The sequence below is a fragment of the Hemitrygon akajei genome, unplaced genomic scaffold (genome assembly GCF_048418815.1).
Source record: "Hemitrygon akajei unplaced genomic scaffold, sHemAka1.3 Scf000115, whole genome shotgun sequence".
Lineage (NCBI taxonomy): Eukaryota > Metazoa > Chordata > Chondrichthyes > Myliobatiformes > Dasyatidae > Hemitrygon > Hemitrygon akajei.
The window spans coordinates 568,387-595,587 of NW_027332001.1; the positions used below are offsets into that span (position 1 = coordinate 568,387).

At 46.6% G+C, this 27,201-nt stretch overlaps 2 protein-coding genes across 2 annotated transcripts in view; both read right to left on the minus strand.

The window, feature by feature from the left end:
* Window positions 1-1,404: 1,404 nt before the first annotated feature.
* Window positions 1,405-5,705, minus strand: LOC140723495 (uncharacterized). The gene is made up of 3 exons (XM_073038062.1): window positions 3,239-5,705; window positions 3,173-3,188; window positions 1,405-2,692 (listed from the first exon to the last, which is right to left on the minus strand). Exons 1-3 carry the CDS (start codon window positions 3,800-3,802, stop codon window positions 2,184-2,186), a joined length of 1,089 nt encoding a protein of 362 aa, XP_072894163.1. The 5' UTR covers window positions 3,803-5,705; the 3' UTR covers window positions 1,405-2,183.
* LOC140723483 (NACHT, LRR and PYD domains-containing protein 3-like) overlaps window positions 5,694-27,201 on the minus strand; it is a 40,492-nt gene continuing 18,984 nt past the window's right edge. Inside the window, exons 4-13 of the mRNA XM_073038052.1 lie at window positions 24,325-24,421; window positions 21,637-21,996; window positions 20,992-21,164; window positions 17,019-17,190; window positions 15,169-15,234; window positions 10,012-11,749; window positions 8,855-8,941; window positions 6,318-6,488; window positions 5,995-6,162; window positions 5,694-5,830 (exon numbers count right to left, since the gene is read on the minus strand). Coding sequence (XP_072894153.1) covers window positions 5,734-5,830; window positions 5,995-6,162; window positions 6,318-6,488; window positions 8,855-8,941; window positions 10,012-11,749; window positions 15,169-15,234; window positions 17,019-17,190; window positions 20,992-21,164; window positions 21,637-21,996; window positions 24,325-24,421 — 3,129 coding nt within the window. The 3' untranslated portion in view covers window positions 5,694-5,733. The remainder of the gene's footprint in view (window positions 5,831-5,994; window positions 6,163-6,317; window positions 6,489-8,854; window positions 8,942-10,011; window positions 11,750-15,168; window positions 15,235-17,018; window positions 17,191-20,991; window positions 21,165-21,636; window positions 21,997-24,324; window positions 24,422-27,201) is intronic.

Sequence of the window (27,201 nt, forward strand, 5' to 3'; positions counted from 1 at the left end):
TTTCAAAAGAATTTCCAAGTAAATCACGACCTTCATAAAGCAGTTCTTCCTCGATTTCTCCCAGCGCAATCAGAACAGCCCCGCTCTGTGTCTGACCCCGGGAGTGTGTGATGGTACGATGTGGAGGGAGATTCACTCTGTGTCTCACCCTGGGTGTCTGGGATGCGACGGTGTGGTGAGAGTTTCACTCTGTTTCTCACCCCGGGTGTGTGTGATGGGACATTACAGAGGGAAATTCACTTGGTGTCTCATCCCCGGGAGTCTGTGTTGTGATGATAGGGAGGGAGATTCACTCTGTGTCTGAGCCCGGGAATGTCTGATTGGATGGTTTCGAGGGCGATTCACTCTGTATCTGACCCCAGATCTGTGTGATGGGACATGGTGGAGGGAGATTCAATCTGTGTGTGACCTTGGGAGTGTGTGATGGGAGAAGTGGTGGGAACTTCTCTCTGAGTCTTACCCTGGGGGCGTGTAATGGGACGATGTGGAAGTAGCTTCATAGTGTTTCTGACCCCGGGAGTGTGTGATGGGCCGGTGAGGGGGAGATTAACTATGTGTCTGACACCGGGAGTGTGTGATGGGACGGTGTGTAGGGAGATTCACTCTGTCTGACTCAGAGTGAGTGTGATGGGACGGTGTGTAGGGAGCTTCACTCCGTGTCTGATACCAGGAATGGGTGATGGTGCTAATCAGTGGGAGAGTCACTCTGTGTCTCACCACAGGAGTGTGTTGTGACTGTGTGGAAGGTCATTCACTCTGTGTTTGACCACAGGTGTGTGTGAAGGGACAGTGTGGAAGGAGATTCAATGTGTGTGACCCTGGGAGTGTCTAATGGGAGAAGTGTTGGGAACTTCTCTCTGAGTCTTACCCTGTGGGCGTGTAATGGGTCGATGTGGAGGTAGCTTCATACTGTCTCAGACCCCGAGAGTGTGTGATGGGATGTTGAGGGGGGAGATTAATTATGTGTCTGACTCTGGGAGTGTGTGATGGGGTAGAGGGGAGTGAGAGTCACTCTGTATCTGACTCGGAGGGAGTGTGATGGGATGGTGAGGAGGGGACTTCTCTCTGAGTCTAATCCCCGGAGTGTATCATGGGATGATACAGAGGGAGATTCACTACCTCGGGAGTGTGTGAAGGGACTGTGTGGAGGGAGATTCACTCTGTGTGTAACCCTGGGAGTGTGTGTTGGGAGAAGTGGAGGAAACTTCTCTCTGAGTCTTACCACGCGTGTTTGTAATGGGACGATGTGGAGCTAGCTTTATACTGTTTCTGACCCCACGAGTGTGTGATGGGACAGTGTGGAGGGAGATTCACTCTGTGTCTGAGCCCAGGAGAGCGTTACTCTCCGCTTCCATCACCCCGTCCGACTGTGCACTTCCCCGAGTCTCCCGCTCCACTTCAGATAGATAGATAGATAGATAGATACTTTATTCATCCCCATGGGGAAATTCAACATTTTTTCCAATGTCCCATACACTTGTTGTAGCAAAACTAATTACATACAATACTTAACTCAGTAAAAATATGATATGCATCTAAATCACTCTCTCAAAAAGCATTAATAATAGCTTTTAAAAAGTTCTTAAGTAGTTTACTTAAATACATTAAATACAATCAAACCCGGCACTTAACATATCTTACTCCTGGCGGTTGAATTGTAAAGCCTAATGGCATTGGGGAGTATTGACCTCTTCATCCTGTCTGAGGAGCATTGCATCGATAGCAACCTGTCGCTGAAACTGCCTCTCTGTCTCTGGATGGTGCTATGTAGAGGATGTTCAGGGTTTTCCATAATTGACCGTAGCCTACTCAGTGCCCTTCGCTCAGCTACCGATGTTATACTCTCCAGTACTTTGCCCACGACAGAGCCCGCCTTCCTTACCAGCTTATTAAGACGTGAGGCGTCCCTCTTCTTAATGCTTTGTCCCAAACACGCCACCACAAAGACGAGGGCGCTCTCCACAACTGACCTATAGAACATCTTCAGCATCTCACTACAGACATTGAATTACGCCAAACTTCTAAGGAAGTACAGTCTACTCTGTGCCTTCCTGCACAAGGCATCTGTGTTGGCAGTCCAGTCTAGCTTCTCGTCTAACTGTACTCCCAGATACTTGTAGGTCTTAACCTGCTCCACACATTCTCCATTAATGATCACTGGCTCCATATGAGGCCTAGATCTCCTAAATGAGCGTGAGCTCTGCGGTCTCGGGGGCCGACTTCTTCATGTGTTTGGATTTCTTCCTCACTTTACTTCCCCGCACAGGCTCCGCCCCGTCCCTCGCCTGAACCTCCCTGCACGTAGCCTCAGGATCACCCGCCTGATCCACAGGGGCAGGAGCAGGGGCCAGCACAGGGGTAGGAATAGGGACAGGGGTAGAGACAGGGTCAGGGGCCGGCACAGGTGTAGGAATGGGGACAGGGGTAGAGACAGGGTCAGGGGCCAGCACAGGGGTAGGAATAGGGACAGGGGTAGAGACAGGGTCAGGGGCCGGCACAGGTGTAGGAATGGGGACAGGGATAGAGACAGGGTCAGGGGCCGGCACAGGTGTAGGAATGGGGACAGGGATAGAGACAGGGTCAGGGGCCGGCACAGGTGTAGGAATAGGGACAGGGGTAGAGACAGGGTCAGGGGCCGGCACAGGTGTAGGAATGGGGACAGGGATAGAGACAGGGTCAGGGGCCGGCACAGGTGTAGGAATAGGGACAGGGGTAGAGACAGGGTCAGGGGCCGGCACAGGTGTAGGAATGGGGACAGGGATAGAGACAGGGTCAGGGGCCGGCACAGGGGTAGGAATAGGGACAGGGGTAGAGACAGGGTCAGGGGCCGGCACAGGTGTAGGAATGGGGACAGGGATAGAGACAGGGTCAGGGGCCGGCACAGGGGTAGGAATAGGGACAGGGGTAGAGACAGGGTCAGGGGCCGGCACAGATGTAGGAATGGGGACAGGGATAGAGACAGGGTCAGGGGCCGGCACAGGGGTAGGAATGGGGACAGGGGTAGAGACAGGGTCAGGGGCCGGCACAGGGGTAGGAATAGGGACAGGGTTAGAGACAGGGTCAGGGGCCGGCACAGGTGTAGGAATAGGGACAGGGGTAGAGACAGGGTCAGGGGCCGTCACAGGGGTAGGAATAGGGACAGGGGTAGAGACAGGGTCAGGGGCCGGCACAGGGGTAGGAATAGGGACAGGGGTAGAGACAGGGTCAGGGGCCGGCACAGGTGTAGGAATAGGGACAGGGGTAGAGACAGGGTCAGGGGCCGGCACAGGTGTAGGAGCAGGAATGGGATCGGGGCAGAGCTAGCAGGGGCACTAGTTCCCGAAGTGGACTCCCTGGGTTTTCGGCTGCTAGGACAGTCCCTCCGAAAGTGCCCCACCTCCCCGCACGCATGGCACCGTGGGCGCTCAGAGCTCCAATACACCTGATAATCTACCCCCTCGTGCCGGACAGTAAACCGGCCCTCAACTTCGTCCACCTTTTCCAGCTGCATGGATAAAGAGATTACGGTACGGAGGGTGCGCCTCCTGAATTTGTGCCTGATGGCAGTTATTTCTGACCGTTCTTGCCCCAAGCGTGCTAGTGCGGGAAGCAGGTCCTCGTTGGGGATGAAAGGCTTTACGTGACCGAGGACGATGCGTTGTGTGGGAGCTGTCACCAGCTCCATCTGTAAAAAAATGTTTTCCACCGTGATCCCTCTACTGAGGGCCCGATGCACCAACTCATCATTCCTCAGATAAAACACTGCCTTCCCAAACTCTTTCTCAGTGGCCAAAACACCATCTCTCCCCAACAAGTCCTCCATAGCCTCCGCGCACTTTTCCAGGGTAGTTCCAGGACGCTAAATACATTGCACCCCGCGTTCCACTTTCACCGACCAAAACAGGGCTTTGTCCGAGGCTGGAGAGGCAGCCGCCTTTGCATAACTCCCCGAAGGCCAGCGACTCCCTGTAGACTGGTCCGGCATGATACTTATGTGTCCGAATCGAGAATTATATGTCGGTGCTGGTTGTAAAGTCCTGGAAGGAGTTGAGTAATTGCATAGAAAAAAAATCATACTCAGCAGTACCTTGCTGGCCCGGCGCCAGAAATTCCAACGCCAGGAAAGGCTCCGTTAGTCCTGCAGTAACTCCAGGCCGTGAGAGGTCGAGACATCTCAAACGATGTTTCGGCTCCTACACCGAACGTGAGTCACGACGATAAAGATGGAAGGAGGTTGTCCCGATGTCAGTGGGGGAACAATGGCGTTTGTCTCCGGTTTTTGGAGCGACTCGGCTTCCCGGCGAGTTGCCAGCGGCCACAGCTGGGTGCTACGCAGTTCGCAGCCGTCAACGGACCCCGTCCAAACTGGCAGAAAAACTCCAAACGAAGCTTCCACACTAAACCAGCCGCTCACTTAGATATCCAAGAGACGTTTCGAACCAGTGCCAAAGTATCTCACGTCCTTAATGCAACAGATTTTCCTCGATTTCTCCCAGCTCATTTAGAACAGCTCCACGATGTGTCTGACCCTGGGAGTGTGAGATGGGACGGTGTGGAGGAAGCCTCACTCTGTGTCTGACCCCGGAACAGTGTGGAGGAAGTTTCACTCTGTATCTGACCCCGGGAGTGTGTGATGGGAGGGAGTGTCACCCTATATCTGACCCCTGGAGCGAATGATCAGTCTGTGTGGAGGGAGCTTCATTCTGTGTTTGACCCCGGAAGTTTGTGGTGGTACAATGTGGAGGGAGCATCACCCCTTGTTTAATACCAGTATTTCATCCCCCATCCCTCTTGTACTCCTGAGCTTTGTGGAATCACGTCCGATATTACAGTCTATTTTAATGGTCATCAGGGGACAAGAGGGGGTCAGTTAGCCAGGAAAGGGGTTGGGTTGAAATGAGATCCTGGGCATCCGACCTCCCTCAGCCTGGAGCTGAGACGCTACTGTGTCAGTGTGAGGAGCTCCGAACCACTGTTGCAGTGCACAGGGTGCGGGGGGCAGCAGAAACCTCAAATAAAACTCGAGTCCGACACTATGACAAATGTAAATTACACAATGTGTGAGCTGCTGACGTGCGGGAATAAATAAGCTGCTCCCGACTCACTCACAGTCACACACAATTAACTGACCGGCGACAACGAGTGACCGGTTGAATAATCAGTCCCGTTTCTCACCGTCACTCTGCATCGGGGAACCGATGATTATAAAATCACACTTCAGGGCCGTGTCCGGGATCGCTGCAGATCCAGGGTCACTGCCAGAGTATTTGTCAATTTGACATCATTATATCGGCCAGGCTGCCGAATGCACCGTCCTCAGCAAAGGGAGCAAAAGGATTCTCACCCGGGATAATCTGACCCCGGGGCACCGGTGTCCCAGACTGAGCCCCGGCCTCTCTGTGTAATTCCCCAGGGCCTCACGTGGGGAGTCTCGAACACGCACTTCCGGCGGAAGTTGGTGCTGGACAGCAGGAGATTACGTCACTACGGGAGCACAACGAACAAGGAATTACACCTGCAGCACGGCCATGAAAGGTTTGGACGGGAGTTAAAGGGGACACACATGAGGAAATCTGCAGATGCTGGAAATTCAAATAACAACACACACAAAATGCTGGTAGAACACAGCAGGCCAGGCAGCATCTATAGGTAGGTCTTGGCCCGAAACGTCGACAGCGCTTCTCCCTATAGTTAAAGGGGACGGCGTAGAATCGGCCAAAATGTCCCCATCCTGCGGGCGGGGATGTTGGCACATTAAGATGTTGACAGATCCACTCTCAGTCCGGGTCTGAGTCCCTGCAGAGGTCTCAGATTATTCCCCCCGGTCCAACTGAACCGATTCCAGTGCAGCCTGAAAGAGATGGACGAATAAAGATGAAATAATCAGATTATAGAACAGTGTCAGTAACAGGGGACTGGGGTTAATGTTTCAACTACACTCACAGACAAATATCACCAAAAAACCCGCGGATCCGCTGATATTTTATCACATTGAACATTAACACAAACACTCACCCGATCCACTGCAGATTCCGGAGGGTCAGTATGAGGTGGCGGAGAGCGGGGACAGATCGGTCTGTCAGTGAGTTTGATCCCAGGTTCAGCCACGTCAGTGATGGTTTTGCACTGAGAGTGGAGACGAGATCCTCGGCACCAGAATCTGTGAGACTGACACTACCCAGCCTGGAGATGAGAGCGAGAGAGGTTAAAGGACACAGAGAGACAGGAGACGGTACAAATCCCAAGTGTTTATCAGTAACAAAATTACTGATCACATTAATGTTCAGTGTCAGGCACCCAGTGACTGTAAACACAATCTCCCACAGTCTGGTACTTACCGCAGTTTCTGTATTTTACACTCTGGGTTCCTCAGAGCCGCAGACAACAGGTTCACTCCTGAATCTCCCAGTTTATTATCAGTCAGGTACAGCTCTGTCAGTGATGTGTTTGTCCTGAGAGCGGAGGCGAGATCCTCGGCACCAGAATCTGTGAGACCGACTCTCCACAGCCTGGAGATGAGAGAGAGTGAGGGTGAAGGACACAGAGAGACAGGAGACGGTACAAATCCCCAGTGTTTATCAGTAACACAATTACTGATCACATAAATGTTCAGTATCAGACACCCAGTGATTGTAGACACAATCTCCCACGTCGGAGACCAGTTTCACTCCTGAATCACTCAGTTTATTATCACCCAGGTCCAGCTCCATCAGTGATGAGTTTGTGCTGAAAGCGGATGCGAGATCCTCGGCACCAGATAAGAGATATTTCCACCAGATAGGAGATAAGAGAGAGTGAGTGTGAAGGACACAGAGAGACAGTCGACGGAACAAATCCTCAGTGTTTATCAGTAGCACAATTGCTGATTTTTTTTTCTTCAGCACGACTGCACAAGTCGGCCAGTGAGAAGAGCGAGAAGAGTTTAAAAGGAAGACTGATTTACAGAGCGAGCGTCAGAGGAGCGGGAGACAGAGTAGGAAGGCTTTGGCTCAACGGGGCTTCTGCGATAAAGGGTCGAGGCGAGGGAGGTTATCTGTTTACAATACAGACAGAGAGTATGTGTGTGAGGCTGGTTTTCTGTGCTCGGTGTTAGATGTGGGAGATCCTGGAGACTCCCAGCCTCCTGGACGGCAACATCTGCACCCGGCGTGTCGAGCTGCATCTCCTTAGGGACCGAGTTAGGGAACTGGAGATGCAGCTCGATGACCTTCGTCTGGTCAGGGAGAGCGAGGAGGTGATAGAGAGGAGTTACAGGCAGGTTGTCACACCGGGGCCACGGGAGACTGAAGAAGTGGGTGACAATCAGGAGAGGGAAGGGCAAGAAGCAGGGACTAGAGAGTACCCTAGTGGCTGTACCCCTTGACAATAAGTACTGCTGGAGGAGGGAACACCCTGGGGGTGGGGTGGGGTGAAGCAACAGTGGCCATGCTTCTGGCACAGAGTCTGGCCCTGTGGCTCAGAAGGGGAGGGAAAGGAAGAGGATGGCATTAGTGATAAGGAACTCTATGGTTAGCGGGTCAGACAGGTGATTCAGTGGATGCAGGAAAGAAAATCGGATGGTAGTTTGCCTCCCAGGGGCCAGGGTCCGGGATGTTTAAGATCGCGTCCAAATATTCTACAGTGGGATGGAGTGCAGCCAGAGGTCGTGCTACAAATTGGTACCAATGACATAGGGAGGAAAGGGGAAGATGTCCTGAGAACTGTCTACAGGAAGTTATGAAGTAAGTTGAGAAGCAGGACCACAAAGGAAGTGATCTCGGGATTATTGCCTGTGCCACACGCAAGTGATTATAGGAATAGAATGAGGTGGAGGATAAATGCGTGGCTGAGGGATTGCAGCAGGAGGCAGGGATTCAAATTTTGGATCATTCTGACCTCTTTTGGAGCAGAAAAAGGACGTGGTGTACTTGAATCCCCGGGGGGGGGGGACCAATATCCTGGCGGGGAGGTTTGCTAAAGCTATTGGGGAGAGTTTGAACTAGAATTGCTCAAGGGTTACAGAGCAAAGGCAGGTTGGCTCACAAATAGATAAAGATTGGGGACAATGCGAGAGGGAGGATAGGCAGGTGATAGAGAAGGGACGCTCTCAGACTAACGGTTTGAGATGTGTCTATTTTAATGCAAGGAGTATGATGAATAAAGTGGATGAGCATAGAGCGTGGATCAGCACTTGGAGCTATGATTTTGTAGCCATTACAGAGACTTGGATGGTTCAGGGACAGGAGTGGCTACTTCGAGTGCCAGGATTTAATTGTTTCAGAAAGGACGGGGAGGGAGGCAAAAGAGTTGGGGACCTGGCTCTGTTGATCAGAGATAATATCACGGCTGCAGAAAAGGAGGAAGTCGTGGAGGAGTTGTCTATGGAGTCTCTGTGGGTGGATGTTAGGAACAGGAAGGGGTCAATAACTCTACTGGGTGTTTTTATAGACAGCCCAGCAGTAACAGGGACATCGAGGAGCAGATAGGGAGATAGATTCCGGAAAGGAGTAATAATAACAGGGTTGTTGAAGTGAGATTTTAACTTCCCAAATATTGATTGGCATCTCCCTAGAGTGAGGGGTTTAGATGGAGTGGAGTTTGTTAGGTGTGTTCAGGAAGGTTTCTTGACACAATATGTAGATAAGTCTACAAGAGGAGAGGTTGTACTTGATCTGGTATGGAGCAGGAGGAAAATAGCGGAGGTATTTAATGAATCATGATGGTAAAGGACATTGCACGGCCTGGAGATGAGAAAGAGTGAGGGCAAAGGACACAGAGAGACAGGAGACGGTACAAATCCCCAGTGTTTATCAGTAACAAAATTACTGATCACATTAATGTTCAGTGTCAGGCACCCAGTGACTGTAAACACAATCTCCCACAGTCTGGTACTTACCGCAGTTTCTGTATTTTACACTCTGGGTTCCTCAGAGCCGCAGACACCTGTTTCACTCCAGAATCTCCCAGTTCATTTCGCCCAAGTCTAAACACATATTGATGAACAAAGTGATTCAGACCGTGGATCTGAGGGAATTTCTCTCACTCGGATATTTCAGGAAACATTAAACCCTTCAGTAAATCACTGATTGGAGTTCCCATCACTGTCAATGTCCCTCAATGCCCAGCTCCAGGGTATCCAATGAATGTCAGTAATTTAGTCTGTCGGTGTCACCCCGTAATCTCCACATATTGTGTCTCATTCCTCGATGGTTAGAAAAGTGCTCCTGATGTGAGAGGGTCGGGAGTGTTAGGGATGAAGGATGGGAGAAAGTCCCACAGTGAGGAAGATTTGTGAATGGGAAAGTGTCGATGGGAGATGGTGGAAGAGAATCCACCTGAGGAAAAGGGATGAGAAGACAGAATCTGCAGGAGGAAGGGGATGGGAAAGAGAGGTCCCAAAGGACGAAGGGGAATGGGGATGTTAAGTCCCACAGGAATATAACTGATGGGAAAAGATAACCCCACAAGATGAGATGATCCAGAAATAGATTGTACGGGAGGGGTGTGTCTGAACTGAGGCCCACAATCGGGAGAGGAGATTCGCCCATGGGGTCTGGGTATCTGGTAGTGAACACAGTCACACAGGTGGACTGATGGTGATAGTCACACACAGGGAAGGGCAGGGGAGGACAATCTCACAATGGTATTTCTTTCCTTCTCACTGGGACAGTCTGCTGACGGTCTCTTGTCCCTCACCGGGAAGGGGTGTGAATCTCTGACCCACCTGCTGCAGTCAGTGTCGGTCTGGGTGTCAGTAACAGTGAGAAGGAACATTGTCAATGGATGTGTCACAGGCAGCAAGAAACACGGCCATTCCGGTGATTTACTACCATTAAACCAATGGCCGTTGTTCACTGATCCGATGAAGTATCCAACATTCCTTCACAAGGAACCGAAGAACCTCCCATCCTTGGGGAATTACTGCCCGATCCCCTGGGCATTTGTCACAATTCGTCATAGTCTGATTTGCTATAGTTTTCCCCAAATTCCTTTACATTGAAACAACCCAATGGAACAGATTCTCAGTTCAGAGTGAGAGATAAATCAAGTTACCTCAACTCCTGGCACTTGTGCAGCCCGGGTCCCAGCCGCTGGATTCCTTCACACTGAATGTGGCAGTTCTCCAGGTTGAGCTGTTTTATTGTATCACAGAGTCCGATGACATGAGACAGGACCGCGCAGTCAATCGCGGTCAGTGTCATTTCACTGAATGAAAGTGTTTCCACAGATCCCAGTGCAGCCTGAGCAAGTCCACAATTCTGAGACTCAAACACGTAGCGTAATGTGTTCAGGAGGCTCCTTTTACCAGTTTCTCTCTCTGTGTTTCTACTCTGGCGTTTAACCTCCTCCTTCACCCAGTCAATCACCCGGCATGTTGTTTGATGAGGAAATGGACCTAGAAACTCCTCCAGGCCCCGAGCTGTCATTGGGGAGGAGAGACCAGCAACAAAACGGAGAAATACCTCAAATCGCCCATCTGTCATGTTGTGGGCTTCAGTGAGGAATATCAGGATATCCCCAGGATGTGGATTCAGGAATTGTGCGACTGCAGCTACAAACTCTTGGATGGTGAGGTGTGGGAATGTGTACACCACGCTCCGGGCAGAATCCTCTCTCTCCAAAAGCTCCATCAGGAACCCGGACTGGAACTGGGAAGGCTGCAGATTGTACTTGATCAAATCTCCATCTGTAAACACAATCTTCTTCTCAGACACCCCTCTGAAGGCCATCTGACCAAGCCTGAGTAACACATCACGGGGGTTCTCAATCTCACGGCCGTGGTTTTTCAGGATGTTGTAGATATAGTAGGAGTACAGTTGTGTGATTGTCTTGGGAACTCGCTGCGGGTCCCTGACGCTTTGTGTGAAGAAGGGGCCCAGTGCCAGAGCGAGAATCCAGCAGTAGGAGGGGTTGTAGCTCATGGTGTACAGGATCTCGTTCTCCTTCACGTGTTTGAAAACAGCTGCCGCCACTGTCTGATCTTCAAAATGCCTGTTGAAATACTCTTTCCGTTCTTCACCAGCAAATCCCAGTATTCCAGCCCAGATACCGATATCTGCCTTTTCCAATAAATGTAATGCAGTGGGACGGGTGGTCACCAGCACTGAACACCCTGGGAGCAGCCTGTGCTGGATTAAACTGTACACAATGTCAGACACCTTGCCCTTGAATTCAGGATCTGTGCATGTGGACTGAGGTTCTGTGTCTCTCCGACTGTCAGCAAAATCAATTTTGTCATTGGATTCATCCAACCCATCGAATATAAACAACAATCCCTCTGGGTTCTTCCAGACCTCTCTCAGGATATTCCCAAAGTAAGGATACTGATCCAAAATCAGTTCCTTCAGGTTTATTCGACAGTTAATACTGTTTAAATCCCGGAATTTGAAACTGAAGACAAACTGGAATTGTTGGTATATTTTCCCCATGGCCCAGTCATAAACAATCTTTTGTACAATTGTTGTTTTCCCGATCCCTGCGACTCCAGCCACTGCTGCCGAACTCCCAGATTTGGATTTACTCCGGGAAAAGCTGCTCTGGAACAACTGATCAGTCCGGATTTTTTCCAGCTCTCTGCGGAGATGTTTCTGTCTCCACTCCTCGTGGTCTCTGCCTCTTGCCAGCAGCTCATGTTCCACCAGTCTCCGATCTCGAACAGTAGAAATGACCGTGAGCTCGGCGTATCGATCAACCAGCTGGAAATCCTTCACCTTCTCCCTCATCAGGATCGTGTTCACTCTCAGTGTTTCATTTTGGGCCCGTAGAGTCTCCTTGTATTTCTGTTGAACATCTTCCATGAGAACAGAGAACATAGTCAATATGTTAAATAGCTCAACTGATAAAGAACTTTATAACTGCATTTCAACATTCAGTGTTTGAGATTGCATAAATTAATTTCATACTTCCATGGATATTAGGACAAACTAAAATTCTGTTCACAGACATTGGAATTGACAGTGATGAAAGTCCCAGAAAATGTCCAGTCTTCATATTCTGATACTAATTACTGGTGAAGCTGAACATTCTCCTGATATCCTATTCCAATCCTGACTGCACTCCCGTTACAACAACATTTCACTATATTTAAAGCGTTGTTTGCATCACTAGCAGACGACGTTAATGTTGACCTGGTGTGGAAATATGGAGAGCAGGACACTGTGCATTTTGGCAAAGCTGTACACTGGGGAGTCACAGGTTTCCACTGCTCTTGCATCAAAACAGGAGCAGAATATGTGGGAAATACTCAAGTCGGGCAGCATCTCTGGGGAAATCACAGTGAAGATTCGGATCGGTATCCCATCGGAATGACAAGAATGAAAATGGTTAGTTTTCGGTCTCAGTGATGGAGGAGCGGATGAAAGATGGAAAGGAATCTCCGTGAATGGCAGAGACCATAAGCGTCTCAGTGGTGTACATCGTGTGTGTGGAGAAGGTGGTGAAGTCTTGGCAACTGCTACTGATCAGCCTGGCAGGTGGAATGTGGGGCACAGTATTATGCCTCCGCCTATCAGAGTCGACCATGGATGTTGCATTCCAGCTGACTAGATACGCAAGCCAGGACACTCTTCCATTGGTTAACTCTCTTCTCTTATGATAGTTTCTTCATTTTTATGGATTCTGCTTTCATTTCCATTCAGTGATGTGCACCCTTTATCAGAATTGCATATGCTTGTGCGGAGTGCTGAATCCTCCTTGTGTTGATGAAAGTATATCCTGAGAGCTAATTGTGGATTTTTGAAAAGGCAGGATGAGGGAACACAACACACCAGTCCTCATAGAGGGATCTGAAGTGGAAAGAGTGAGCAATTGCAAATTCCTGGCTGTTAATATCTCCAAGTATCTAGCCTGGACCCAACATATCGAGCAACACACACAAAATACTGGTGGAACGCAGCAGGACAGACAGCATCAATAGGAAGAAGCACAGTCGATGTTTCATGCCGAGATTTTTCATCAGGATTAATGCAGCTACAAAGAAGGCAAAACAGTGACTATATTTCATCAGGAGTTTCCAACATCACTCAAATATTTCTGCAGGTGTAACTTGGAGAGCATTGTAACTGGCTGCATCACCGTCTGGTTCATGGGGACTACTGTACAGGATCGGAGTAAGGTGCACACTCAACCGTTCAGGAACAACTTCTCCTCTGCCATCCAGTTTCCGAATGGACATTCAACCCCTCGATAGTGACTCACAAATCTCTTTTTTTATTTCTATTTCTAAACAACTTAATTAATTTAATATTTTATAGAATCACACAGACATGCACAGATATGCTATATGTGATTTCTTTGAAAATTAGTTCCATTATATGAATTAATAGTTTTAGCTTTATTGATGCAAGAACAACTAATTTCCAATCATCCCTGTATAGCTGTGTCAAATTATATATATATTTTTTTTCCTGATTTGATTCCTGATTTTTGACCGTTTCAGTAAATTAGAAAGCGGGTTTAAAACGAGACAAACCATAGTGGGCTTTGTAAGTCGCTCTGGAAAATGCCTTCATTTATTTTCATAACAGTTGTTGTTCCTCTCTGGTTGGTAACAGGGCAATTATTGTATGCCGATGCTTCATCAGTTGTTGTAGAAATTTCACAAAGATCGGGTGCATCTTAAATATATATATTAGTTGCGAGATGCACGATATTACAATTCTATATATAAATTTGTCTTATTATTAAGGAGCCTATAATAACATAGTAGATGACCATTTGATAGTCTTATAAACGCAGAATTAAAGCTGTCCTTGAGGCTGGTGGTACGTACCTTCAGCCTTTTATATCTTCTACCTCATGAAAGTATGAAAGATAGAATGTTTGAGGTGGGTTAGGGTTCATCTGCAAGGCTTTGGGCGGGGGAAGTAGCGCCTAACTAACTTGATTGTGTTCTTCCAGGAGGTGACGAAGAATGAAGTTACGCATGGATATTGTCTGCTTGGATACTAGTTGGGTGTTTGACAAGATCCCACATGGGAGGCTCATACAGGAAATTAACATGCTTGAGTACGGTGTGGATTGTCCTGGCTGCCAGGGACCCACTCTGGGAGAAATCTTTTTCGCTGGCGGGTGGTGAATCTGTGAAATTATTGTCAAAGACAGCTGAGGAAGACAAGTCACTGGGTATGTTTAAAATGCAGGTCAATATGTTCCTGATTAGGAAGAGTGTCAACGTTTACTGGGATAATGGGGTATAGAGGCATTGAAGAGAAAATACACTAAGCCGACTGGCTTAATTCTGCTCCTAGATTTTATGGTTTTAGGAAGCATCTGGAGTATTGTATTCACTTTTGATTGTCCAGCTCTTGGAAGGATTGGAGAGGGTGCAGAACAGGTTCATCAGGATGTTGCCTGGATTCGGTGGCATGTGCTACAAGCAGAGGTTTGATAGACTTGGTTTGTTTACTCTGGAGTTAGAATAGTGATCTGATAGAGGTGTACAAGTTTGAGAGATAAGAGTTTAGGTAAACAGCCTGTATTTTGTTGTTTTTTTTACATATGACTGGTGTTTAGTACCAGAGGGCATTTGGTTAGTGTGAGATGGGGTAAACTTACACCACGTGGGTAGTTTTTTCACATGGTAGTGGGTGCCTGGAATTTATTGCCTGGGTCATGTCGGAGGTAACTATGATATAGATTCTCCTAGATATACACATGAAATGTGTAGTAAATGCAAGGGTTTGGTCAATAACATAAATGAGGATACCAAAGAATTTTTTCTTTCCCCAGGTATATAAAGAGTAAAAAAAAATGAGAGGGTCGATATCGGACTGCTGAAAATGATGTTGTAAATGTAGTAATGGGTGAAAAAGGAAATGGCAGACAAACTCTGTGGAAGTCACTAACGGAATTACAAAATGTAAAGAGCATCAGCAGACAGAATTACGAAGGAGAAGGTGCTTCAGAATCTGAAAGGTCTGAAGATAGAAAAGTCACCTGGACTGGGTCATGCAGTATATCAGGATCCTGCCTGGGGAGTGCGGGGATTCCCAGAGCGGTAGGACCTGGAGTGAAGGGTTCACCAGACCCAACAGCTGGATTAATAGAAAAATACATTGTAGAATATTCAGGCTGCAACGAGAGATCCTCTGAATTGTAACCTGAACCAGATATCAGAGAATGATTAATGGCGAATTTTGATTCCCAGTTTCTACTAAATCACAGTCAAACATTTGAGATCTGGTTTGAACTGAGCATTTCATCACTCACCGATCAGATGAGAGGGTAATTCAGATAACCCTTGGGCGATGTTCATGTATTCTCGTGGATCAGGACCTGTTTGAATCAAAATAATGTCCATTCACTAAGGAGAAGGATATTGAATGGTGAAAGGTGTGGGAAACAAGTAAGGAAGCTATGGAACCTATGACAATTAAAGAGGTGGAAGTACTGGCGCTTTTAAGAAATTTAAAAGTGGATAAATCTCCGGGTCCTGACCGGATATTCCCCAGGACCTTGAGGGAAGTTTGTGTAGAGATAGCAGGAGCTCTGACGGAGATCTTTCAGATGTCATTAGAAACAGGGATTGTGCCGGAGGATTGGCGTATTGCTCATGTGGTTCCATTGTTTAAAAAGGGTTCTAGAAGTAAGCCTGGCAATTATAGACCTGTCAGTTTGACATCAGTGGTGGGTAAATTAATGGAAAGTATTCTTAGAGATAGTATTTATAATTATCTGGATAGACAGGATCTGATTAGGAGTAGCCAGCATGGATTTGTGCGTGGAAGGTCATGTTTGACAAACCTTATTGAATTTTTTGAAGTAGTTACGAGGAATGTTGACGAGGGTAAGGCAGTGGATGTAGTCTATATGGACTTCAGCAAGGCCTTTGACAAAGTTCCACATGGAAGGTTAGTTAAGAAGGTTCAGTCGTTAGGTATTAATGCTGGAGTAATAAAATGGATTCAACAGTGGCTAGATGGGAGATGCCAGAGAGTAGTGGTGGATAATTGTTTATCGGGATGGAGGCCGGTGACTAGCGGGGTGCCTCAGGGATCTGTTTTGGGCCCAATGTTGTTTGTAATATACATAAATGATCTGGATGATGGGGTGGTAAATTGGATTAGTAAGTATGCTGATGATACTAAGGGTAGGAGGTGTTGTGGATAATGAGGTGGGTTTTCAAAGCTTGCAGGGAGATTTATGCCGGTTAGAAGAATGGGCTGAACGTTGGCAGATGGAGTTTAATGCTGAGAAGTGTGAGGTTCTACATTTTGGCAGGAATAATCCAAATAGAACATACAGGGTAAATGGTAGGGCATTGAGGAATGCAGTGGAACAGAGAGATCTAGGAATAACAGTGCATAGTTCCCTGAAGGTGGAGTCTCATGTAGATAGGGTGGTGAAGAAGGCTTTTGGAACGCTGGCCTTTATAAATCAGAGCATTGAGTACAGAAGTTGGGTTGTAATGTTAAAATTGTACAAGGCATTGGTAAGGCCAAATTTGGAATATTGTGTACAGTTCTGGTCACCGAATTATAGGAAAGATATCAATAAATTAGAGAGAGTGCAGAGACGATTTACTAGGATGTTACCTGGGTTTCAGCACTTAAGTTACAGAGAAAGGTTGAACAAGTTAGGTCTCTATTCATTGGAGCGTAGAAGGTTGAGGGGGGATTTGATCGAGGTATTTAAAATGTTGAGAGGGATAGATAGAGTTGACGTGAATAGGCTGTTTCCATTGAGAGTAGGGGAGATTCAAACGAGAGGACATGATTTGAGAGTTAGGGGGCAAAAGTTTAAGGGAAACACGAGGGGGTATTTCTTTACTCAGAGAGTGATAGCTGTGTGGAATGAGCTTCCTGTAGAAGTAGTAGAGGCCAGTTCAGTTGTGTCATTTAAGGTAAAATTGGATAGGTATATGGATAGGAAAGGAGTGGAGGGTTATGGGCTGAGTGCGGGTAGGTGGGACGAGGTGAGATTAAGAGTTCGGCACGGACTAGGAGGGCCGGAATGGCCTGTTTCCGTGCTGTGATTGTTATATGGTTATATGGTTATATGGTTAATTAAACCTGTTTATTTCAATGTGCCTTTGTGTTCAGTGCGTGTTTTTAACATACCGAGTTCCTGTATTTCCCTCAGTATTCTGTCCAACTTCGGTAACTCAGTCCTCCATGTCACAAAGGATTCCCACATCGTCCTCCGGGCCCGGGAGCCTTTGCCCATCACCAAACTGAGGAAGAGTCTGGAACTCTCTGTCCGGTTTCCCCTCTCTGTCAGTTCAGTGACTTTCTATAAAAGGAAAACAATGAATGTATTGTGGAGCAGACAGACAGACATGGAGAATGTGCAGGAAAGTATCTGTTCATGGCCCCGGTAGCTTCAGAACAGATGCAGTCACTGGGCTGCTGCCTCATCCGCCCTGGGTTCAGTCATTAACAGAGAAACAGTAACTGAAGGAAATTCTATATCAATATTGTGAATGAATAAGGATTTACTGACATCCTGCAGTATATTCAACATGATTAATTTACTTGTCCATCAATGTGCAACATTATATCAAAAAGATGTGACACCAAGAATGGAAAAGACGGGAGAGCGAGAGAGCAAATTAAAAAATGGATGGCAGGCATCACTGAATCGTGGCTGAAAGAAGATCCTAGTTGTGTACTTGCATCTAGGGATAAATAGTTAATCGAACGGATAGGCAGGTAGGTGAAAGGGTTGGGTTGACTCTGTTCTCATAGAAAAATGAAAGTCCTTATAAAGAGGTGATATCAGATTGGACGATATAGATGTTAAGAAACTGCTTAGGAAAAATGACCCTGATGGAACAATAACCGGGATGTGGGCTGCAAATTCCAGTGGGAGAGAGAAGAGGCATGTAAAGAGCTCAGTGTTAAAATAGCCATGGGGAATTTCAATATGCAGGTAGCTTTGCAAAATCAGGTCAGTGCTGAATCCTAAGTGGGGGAATTTATAGAATGCCTCTGAGATGGCTGTTGAGCCCACTATAGGAAAGGCGGATCTGCAGACTGTGTTCTGTATTGCTCCAGATTTAATTGGGGAGCTTAAGGTAAATAAACCCTTAAGAGACAGTAATCATAAAATAACAAAACTTACACTACAGTTTGAGAGGGAGAAGGTAAATGTTGGATGTATCCGTATTACAGTGGAATAAAGGAATTACAGAGACATGAGAGAGGAGTTGGGCAAAAATAAATTGCAAGAGGACACTAGCAGAGGCAACAGCAAAGCAGGGATAGATGAGGATTCTGGGAACCATTTAGAAGGCGCAGGTAGAGGGAGACAATCCCAAAGATTAACAATTATGCCAGAGGAAGGATGATCAACCGTGGCTGACGATGAAGTCAATGCCAGCACAAAAGCAAAGGAGAGGGCAGAGAATATTACAACATATAGTGGAAATCTGGAGAACTGTGAAGCTTTTACTAACCAGCAGAAAACAACTAAAAAGGTGTAAGTAGAGAAAATATGAAATATGAAAATAGCTAATAATGTAAAATGACTCACCAAAGGGTTTGTCTGATATATATGCCCTTTCAGGGCAACCTATTGATTTTTGGTGTCATGTGATATCAGCTTTGTGCATGGTAGATCATGTCTGACTAATCTTAATGTTTTCCAAGGAAGTTACCAGGAAAGTTAATGAATCGAAAGAAGTGGGTGTTGTCGACATGGACTTTAGCACGACATTTGACAAGGAACCGCAAAGGAGGGTGGGCAAGAAAGTTCAGATACTCAGCATTCAAGGTAAACTGGTAAACTGGATTTGACAATGGCTTTTTGGAAGGAGACAGAGAGTGGTTATAGACTGTTGCATCTCTGACTGGGAGCTTGTAACTCGTGTGGTGCCACAGGGATCGGTGCTGGGTCCGTTGTTGTTTGTCATCTATATCGATGATGTGGATGATAATATGGTGAATTCAATCAGCAAATTTGCGGATGACACCAAGAGTGGGAACGTATAGTGGAGAGTAAGGGACACTACCAAAACTTGCAGTGGTGTCTAAACCAGCTGAGAAATGGGCTGAAAAATGACCGATGCAATTTAATGCAGACAAGTGTGACGTGTTGCACTTTGGAAGGATCGATATTCTACAGTGACAGGTCGGGCACTGAGGAGTGTGGTACAACAAAGTGATCTGGGAATACAGGTCCACAATTCATTAAAAGTGGCAGCAAAGGAAGATAGGTCAGAAAGAAAGTCCTTGATACACTAGCCTTCAGAAATGAAAATATTGAGTACGGGATCTGAGACGTGATGTTGAACATGTATAAGACATTGGTGAGGCTTAATTTTGTGTATTATGTGCATCACCGGTCACCTACCTATAGGACAGATGTAATGAAGTTTGGAAGAGTACAGAAAAAAATTACAAGGATGTTGCTGAGACTGGAGGACATGAGTTACAGGAAAAGATTGAACACATTATGTCTTGGAATGTAAAAAAACTGAGGAGAGATTTGATAGAGGTACACAAAATTATGACGGGTATCGATAAGGAAAATTCAAGCAGACATTCTGCACCAAAGTAAAGAAGTTCTACAACAAGAGGTCTTCAGTAAATGATGAAGGGTGAAAAGTTTAAAGGTTAAATGAGTGGAAACTTCTTCACTCAGAGGGTGATGAGAGTGTGGAATGAGTTAGCAGAACAAGTGGTACAAGCAGTTAAGAGAAGTCTGGATAGATACATGAATGATAAGGGTATAGAGTGCTATGACCCGGTGCAGGTCAATGGGAATAGGCAGTTTCAGTAGTCTGACATGGAATAGATGGAGAACAGACCAGCTCTGGTTAGCAGGTTTTCCTCCCTCAGGTACCACAGTGAAGCCGCTTGGCCCAATTTACAATCTGACAGTTTAATATTCATCCTGGATTAATGAGCTGAGGTGAACTTGACCGACGGTCTTGATAAGATGCAAAATTAGTTTCAGACTGAATGCCTGTTCAACAGTCCAGATATGCAGCCACTGCTCTTATTTCACACTGATTGTTACGTACCCGTGACACGTGACAGTGGTACCCTTGTCACGTGACTGGGGTTGAAGTTATACTGGACATGAGGTAATGGTCTTGTGATGGTGGAGTGATGTCATTTTCCCGCCAGTAGAGGTCATGTGACAGATTTTTTCTACAGGGTACACCCTGTCAGGTGGGGCAGTTCGTGGCTAGATTTGCCAAGATGACTTCATGTTACTGTGTGATTTAATGTGATGACGCAGTTTAGTTAAAAATGAAGTTTTATATAATGCCTAAAGTTTAAAAGGTCAGAGCCAACGGTTTCTTTGCTGATGGAGAGTGAAGTTTGGAAGATGGACATCGAGAAGAACCGATTTTCGACGGTGGATTGATTTCGACCTTGTTTGATCCTCATTCGGAAGGATTTCGTTGACTATTCTCGCTGTTGATCCCTGGGATGACCAGAAAGGGTTTGAGAATAGTGTGGAAGAGAGGTCAGTCACTTTAAGCCGTTATATTTAATAAAATTCGACGTGGGAGTTCGACGCTGGGAATCGAAGGACATCGACGTGGAAGAGAATTTAAATCGTTTTAAAAAGTCTCTCCTTTTAAAAGTACCGTGAGCTATTGAACTGTCGGCATACCGTTCTAAAGAACTGTTTTCTTTCAGCATATCGCTTTAAAGAACTGTTTTTTTCAATACCGCTTTAAAGACTGTTTGAGACTGCAACGCTATTAAGAACTGTTTGAACAGCTGCCAGCAGCTGGATTCGGGTCAATGTTTGAGTTTGTTTACTTTTGAGGGGGTTTGTTTCAGTGTTTAATAAACATGTTATTTGTTGTTAAACCCTTGCCTATCTCATCTATATTTATTGTTGCCTGAATACGTAACACTGATAAATACAGCAGGTGTGAGAGGAAAAGGTGACACTGAACCTGTAGTTCCCAGTGCTCCCCACCTTAACAGCTGAAACCAGATCTGCTGAAGACAAGTCAGAGATCAAAGTCTCCATTGCCGTGTAGAACTCCAAGAATGTGCCGGAGATTCATATTGATCACTATTCCCTCTGATACAAGCAGTTCCATGACAATACACTAAGTACACTCACCTCATTTTCTTCTCGACTGAAATGTCCCTCCTTTGCCAACATCCAACCGAGTCTTTCAACCTTTTCTTCAATTGCTTGTTCGAGTCTGTCTCTATAGAACTTTGTCAGTTGGTACAGTCGATTCTCACCCCCCTCTGTCAGGAGGTCAGAGATTGTAATCTCTGGCTCTGTGACTATAAAAAGAGAATGTAGACATGAACTCAAATCTCCCTCGTCTCCAGCGCTCTCACCCAACGCAACGAAGAAAATCCATTCTGGAACCTCAGTGTTCACCTGCCTTCAGCTGGAAATATGGATTTTGTCCTAAACTCGAACACTGGCCTTAAAACTGACCCAACAATGTTCCGGGCATTACATTGCCAGAAGGACCTCATTTAATACAAAACATCCTGGAAAATATATTTTCCTTAATTCACATCCTGGAAATAATCTCTTCATCTGGAACATTGGATTTCCTCCAATGCACAGTCTGGAAATCATCAGAGCAGGTAGTACATTTCCTGTAGTGCAGTAACAGGTGTCCCACTACACATGTACCACACCCACACATATCCCCTCTCCTCTGACCAACCCTCCAACAAGGAATCACATTTTCTATCCTCCCTACCACATTCTGTGACAACATCATCCTCATATTTCACTCACCTGCTCCTTGTTGGGGACTTGACAATTCCGTGTTTGATGAGCTTCCGAGCTGACAGGCAGTCCCCTCACTTGTGCCGGTTCCAGGGTCCTGATCGGTGTCTCTGACGTCACTGTCTCTGGGCTGACAGGCAGTCGTCTCACTTGTGCCGGTTCCAGGGTCCGGATCAGTGTCTCTGACGTCACTGTCTCTGGGCTGACTTTGCTCCCCTTCCTCTTTGGCCAGACAGCAATCCATTGGGACATGGCTCTCAATCCGACCCTGCTTTGGTACCTTGCTTCCTGTGCCGCGGTCATCTTCCCTCGGTGAGTTGCCTGGTAAAATCGTCTTGAATATTTTCTGTACCCAATTTAATCTCCCATCTGAAATAAATGATGAATTGCAGGTTATACCAGAGTGATTTAGAGCTGAGCAGAACTGATTGAGACTGGGTGGGTGCAATGGACCCGAGACTCTAGCTGATCAGATATGAACCACACTTCCTGCCAGGTGACCATCCCGATAAGCCAGAGAATGGACACATCCACTCCCAGAAAGAGAACATGATAGACTCAGTAATAAGGATCTGTCCAGTCTCATTGGTCACAGAGTGACCATTTCTTTGAGACACATATCATTCGGTCTGCTGGGTTGCAAACTGACCATTACCTTGAGATCTGTGATGTCCAGTCCCCTAGTTCCCATCTTATCCCCCACATGGTGATTGTCATGTAACAACTGGGCAGATCATTGTCAACATCTCGCTTAGAGTCTCGTGGCTCCATCTGACAATTTCCCATTACCTCTCTAATTGAGCTTTAAATTCCCTTGCCTGATTTCCAATTCAGCAAATTACATACACCTGCTTCCCATCATTAAATGCAGGATGAAATCCCTGGGATCACAACAAGGAACTGCCAGTTCGTTGGTCAACCCTTGTATGAGTAACCTCATTTCATGGTTATTTAGGACTGTTAGTTTTCAGTTCTGTATTGTTTCCTGGATTCTGTACGTGAACCTTGTCTCTGTGTAAAGACGCGCCTGGATACCGGCTCTCCATTCTCAGTGGTGCTAACGCTTAACGACTCTACCTCAGCGCCTGTGTCCTGCACCTGGGTTCATCCCCAGCCTCGTCCTTGCAACATAGAAAGCTTTGTGTGTAGTTGCGGTTACAAATCTATAGGATGAAGGTAGTTAAACTGGAAAGAGTGTAGTGGAGAATGACCAGCATGGTGCTGGGACAGTTTGTCTTGGAGCATGGGAGCTGAAGGGTGACCTTATATACGTACACAAAATAATCAGGGGCGTGATTTGAGAGTTAGGGGGCAAAAGTTTAAGGGAAACACGAGGGGGTATTTCTTTACCCAGAGAGTGATAGCTGTGTGGAATGAGCTTCCTGTAGAAGTAGTAGAGGCCAGTTCAGTTGTGTCATTTAAGGTAAAATTGGATAGGTATATGGACAGGAAAGGAGTGGAGGGTTATGGGCTGAGTGCGGGTAGGTGGGACTAGGTGAGATTAAGAGTTCGGCATGGACTAGGAGGGCTGGAATGGCCTGTTTCCGTGCTGTGATTGTTATATGGTTATATGGTAAGATAGAGTAGAATTGTCACAGTCTTTTTCTCAGGTTAGGTGAGTCTAGAAATGAGCGCAGAGATTTAAAAGGGACCGAAGTGGCATTTTTCCACGTGGCAGGTGATGGGTGTAAATTACATGCAGTCAGAGGAGGCTGCAAACACAAATAAAATTACAAAGTTGAGAAGAGGTGTGCAAGGAAAAGGATAGAAGAAGTCTATAAGGGAAATTTGGGAAAAGCTGTGGGAAAACGGAGCAAACTCAAGAGACCATTAGATCAGCATGAATTAGTTGGGCCGAAGGACCTGTGTCCAGGCTGTTATGTCTGTTTTATTCCCCCCGGAATCAGAGTTGAGCACAATCACAGTGCCTATTGGGGACTGAGACATTTGGTCATTGGCTATACCGGGTTTTCCATCAGAGATGGAAATTTTAAATCCAGGTAGCAGGCCAACTTAATAGGGAAATATTGAGAACTCAGATTCACCATTTGTACACAGCACAGACATGGATTCGGGTATTAAAATACTGAAGCAAACCACATATTTATCCAGAATGAGATGTCATCTGATCTTCAACCATTCCCAATGCTGCCAATGTTCTCGGCTCGGCTACAGAAAACAGATTTCAGTAACTCCCCTCATCTTCTTTCCACAGCAGCCAAGAAAACCAGGAGGGTGTTGATAGCTGCCTTTCCAAATCCTGAAATGCTCGTTTCTCACACAATCTCTGAATTCCTGGAAATGCTCCTACCATCTGGTTCTGAATTTTATAAATGAAAGTTGGAGATATCTTACACATCAGGGCCTGTCTCGAGGTGAAGCAGAAACTGACCCTGGACTTTTACATAGCCCACAAGCCCGCTATTGCATTCCTATGTTTCACTCACAGCCACCTGATCCAGGAGTACCTGCTCCTTTCACTCAGGTGAAACTTTGAAGCTCACTCAGGTGAGTGGAGTGATTCGACCATTACCGGTGTCAGGTCCCTGAGCTGGAACTGTTAGATTGATCAATTACATCAAGGCCGCTTTACCAGTGGGATCAATGATACTGCTTGATGAAAGTTTAGTTTGTTCATTTGCTCTAGTGTGTGCCAACAGGACAGAAGTTCAGTTAGAATGATCCCAGTGATCATACCTTTGTGCATTCTGTATCTGCCTGACGATGGTTGATTGCCGTCGTCTTGTTTATACTTTGGTCCTGGAGCAGGAAAGCTCCACCTGCTGGTGATCCCCTGAATTACAAACAAGCAGACAGTGAGTCAGAGAGAGTACGATTACAGTATTTGCAAATAACAGTATCGCCATCCCCTGTATTAGAGCATCCGTTGGCTTAGGGACAAAACATTCCCTGTTAACATGAACTCCCACACTATGTCTGTGTCTGTCCAATGCATCTACTGATAGAGTTACAGAGCAACAGAGCACAGATAGAGACCTTTCAGCCCAATGAGACAATGCTGACTACAGTGCTCACCGAGATGGTCCCAATTTCCTGTGATGGGCCCATTTCCCTACTGGCCTCTTCACTCCATCTACACATCCCAACTGCTTCTGGAATTATACAATTGGGTCTGCCTCATCGACTTCCTCTGGCAATTCCCTCCACATAATCACCAGCCTCTATATGAAACCGTTGTTGCTCGCGTTGGTTTTTCAATCTATTTACAACTCCTCTGCCCATTTAGATCCCCAATAAGCTACGATAATCTTCACCGTGAACACCATCCACTAATTTTGTGCCATCTGCGAACTTACTTGTCAAGCCTTGTACATTCACATCCAAATGTTTGTAGGATAGTAACTGTTCTGGAACCTGGTGTTGCGTGTCCTGAGACACCTGTACCTTCTACCTGATGGCAGCAGCGAGAAAAGTGCATGTCTGGGCGGTGAGGATCTTTGATGATGGATGCTGCTGTTCTACGGCAACATTTCATGTAGATAAACTCAATATTTGGGAGACCTTTCCCCGTGACATACTGGACCAAATCCAGTACCTTTCGAAGGATTTTCTGCTCAAAAGCATTGGTGTTCCCCGACCAGTCCGTAATGCAGCCAATCAGCAGACTTTCCACCACACATCTGCAGAGGTTTGCCAACGTTTTTGCGACATACCGAATCTCCACATACCCCTGAGGAAGTAGAGACACTGTTGTACTGTCTTCGCAATTATATTTATATGATGGGTCTGGGACAGGACCTCTGAGAGTGAGACCCAAGAATTTAAAGTTACTGACCCCCTCCAACTCTGATCCTCCGATGAGTACTGGCTCAAGGACCGCGGGCTTCCCTCTCCGGAATTCTACAATCAGTTTTTTGGTCATATTGATATTGAGTGAGAGGTTGTTGTTATTACACCAGTCAGCCAAGTTTTCAGTCTCCCTCCTGTATGCTGATTCACCTCCCCTTTTGACAGAGTCCACAACAGAGCTATCATCAGCAAACTTATATATGGTGGTGGAGCCGTACTTAGCCGCACAGTCACAGGCGTAAAGCGAGTAGAACAGGGGGCTAAGTACACATCCCTGTGGTATTCCAGTGCTGATGGAGATTGAGGAAGAGCTGTTTTTTAGATAGATAGATGGATAGATAGATAGATACTTTATTCATCCCCATGGGGAAATTCAACTTTTTTTTTCCAATGTCCCATACACTTGCTGTAGCAAAACTAATTACATACAATACTTAACTCAGTAAAAAAAAAAATATGATATGCATCTAAATCACCGTCTCAAAAAGCATTAATAGCTTTTAAAAAGTTCTTAAGTCCTGGAGGTAGAATTGTAAAGCCTAATGGCATTGGGGAGTATTGACCTCTTCATCCTGTCTGAGGAGCATTGCATTGATAGTAACCTGTCACTGAAACTGCTTCTCTGTCTCTGGATGGTGCTATGTAGAGGATGTTCAGAGTTATCCATAATTGACCGTAGCCTACTCAGCGCCCTTCGCTCAGCTACCGATGTTAAACTCTCCAGTCCTTTGCCCACGACAGAGCCCGCCTTCCTTACCAGCTTATTAAGACGTGAGGCGTCCCTCTTCTTAATGCTTCCTCCCCAACACGCCACCACAAAGAAGAGGGCGCTCTCCACAACTGACCTATAGAACATCTTCAGCATCTCACTGCAGACATTGAATGACGCCAACCTTCTTAGGAAGTACATTCGACTCTGTGCCTTCCTGCACAAGGCATCTGTGTTGGCAGTCCAGTCATGCTTCTCGTCTAACTGTACTCCCAGATACTTGTAGGTCTTAACCTGCTCCACACGTTCTCCATTAATGATCACTGGCTCCATATGAGGCCTAGACCTCCTAAAGTCCACCACCATCTCCTTGGTCTTGGTGATATTGAGACGCAGGTAGTTTGAGTTGCACCATATCACAAAGTCCTGAATCAGTTTCCTATACTCCTCCTCCTGTCCATTCCTGACACACCCCACTATGGCCGTGTCATCAGCGAACTTCTGCACAAGGCAGGACTCTGAGTCATATTGGAAGTTTGATGTGTACAGGGTGAACAGGACCGGAGAGAGTACGGTTCCCTGCGGCGCCCCTGTGCTGCTGTCCACCGTGTCAGACCTACAGTCTCCCAACCGCACATACTGAGGTCTATCTGTCAAGTAGTCCACTATCCAATCCACCATGTGAGAGTCTACTCCCATCTCCGTTAGTTTGTGCCTTAAGATCTTGGGCTGGATGGTGTTAAAGGCACTAGAGAAGTCAAGGAATGTAATCCTCACAGCACAACTGACCCCCTCTAGGTGAGAGAGTGATTTGTGCAGCAAATACGTGATAGCATCCTCCACTCCCACCTTCTCCTTATATGCAAACTGAAGAGGATCCTGGGCGTGCCTGGTTTGTGGCCTCAGATTCTGTATTATCAGCCGCTCCATGGTCTTCATCACGTGCGACGTCAAGGCAACAGGTCTGAAGTCATTCAACTCCTTTGGTTGTGGTTTCTTCGGTACCGGGACAATACAGGATGTCTTCCACTGTCTGGGTACTCTTCTCTGCTCCA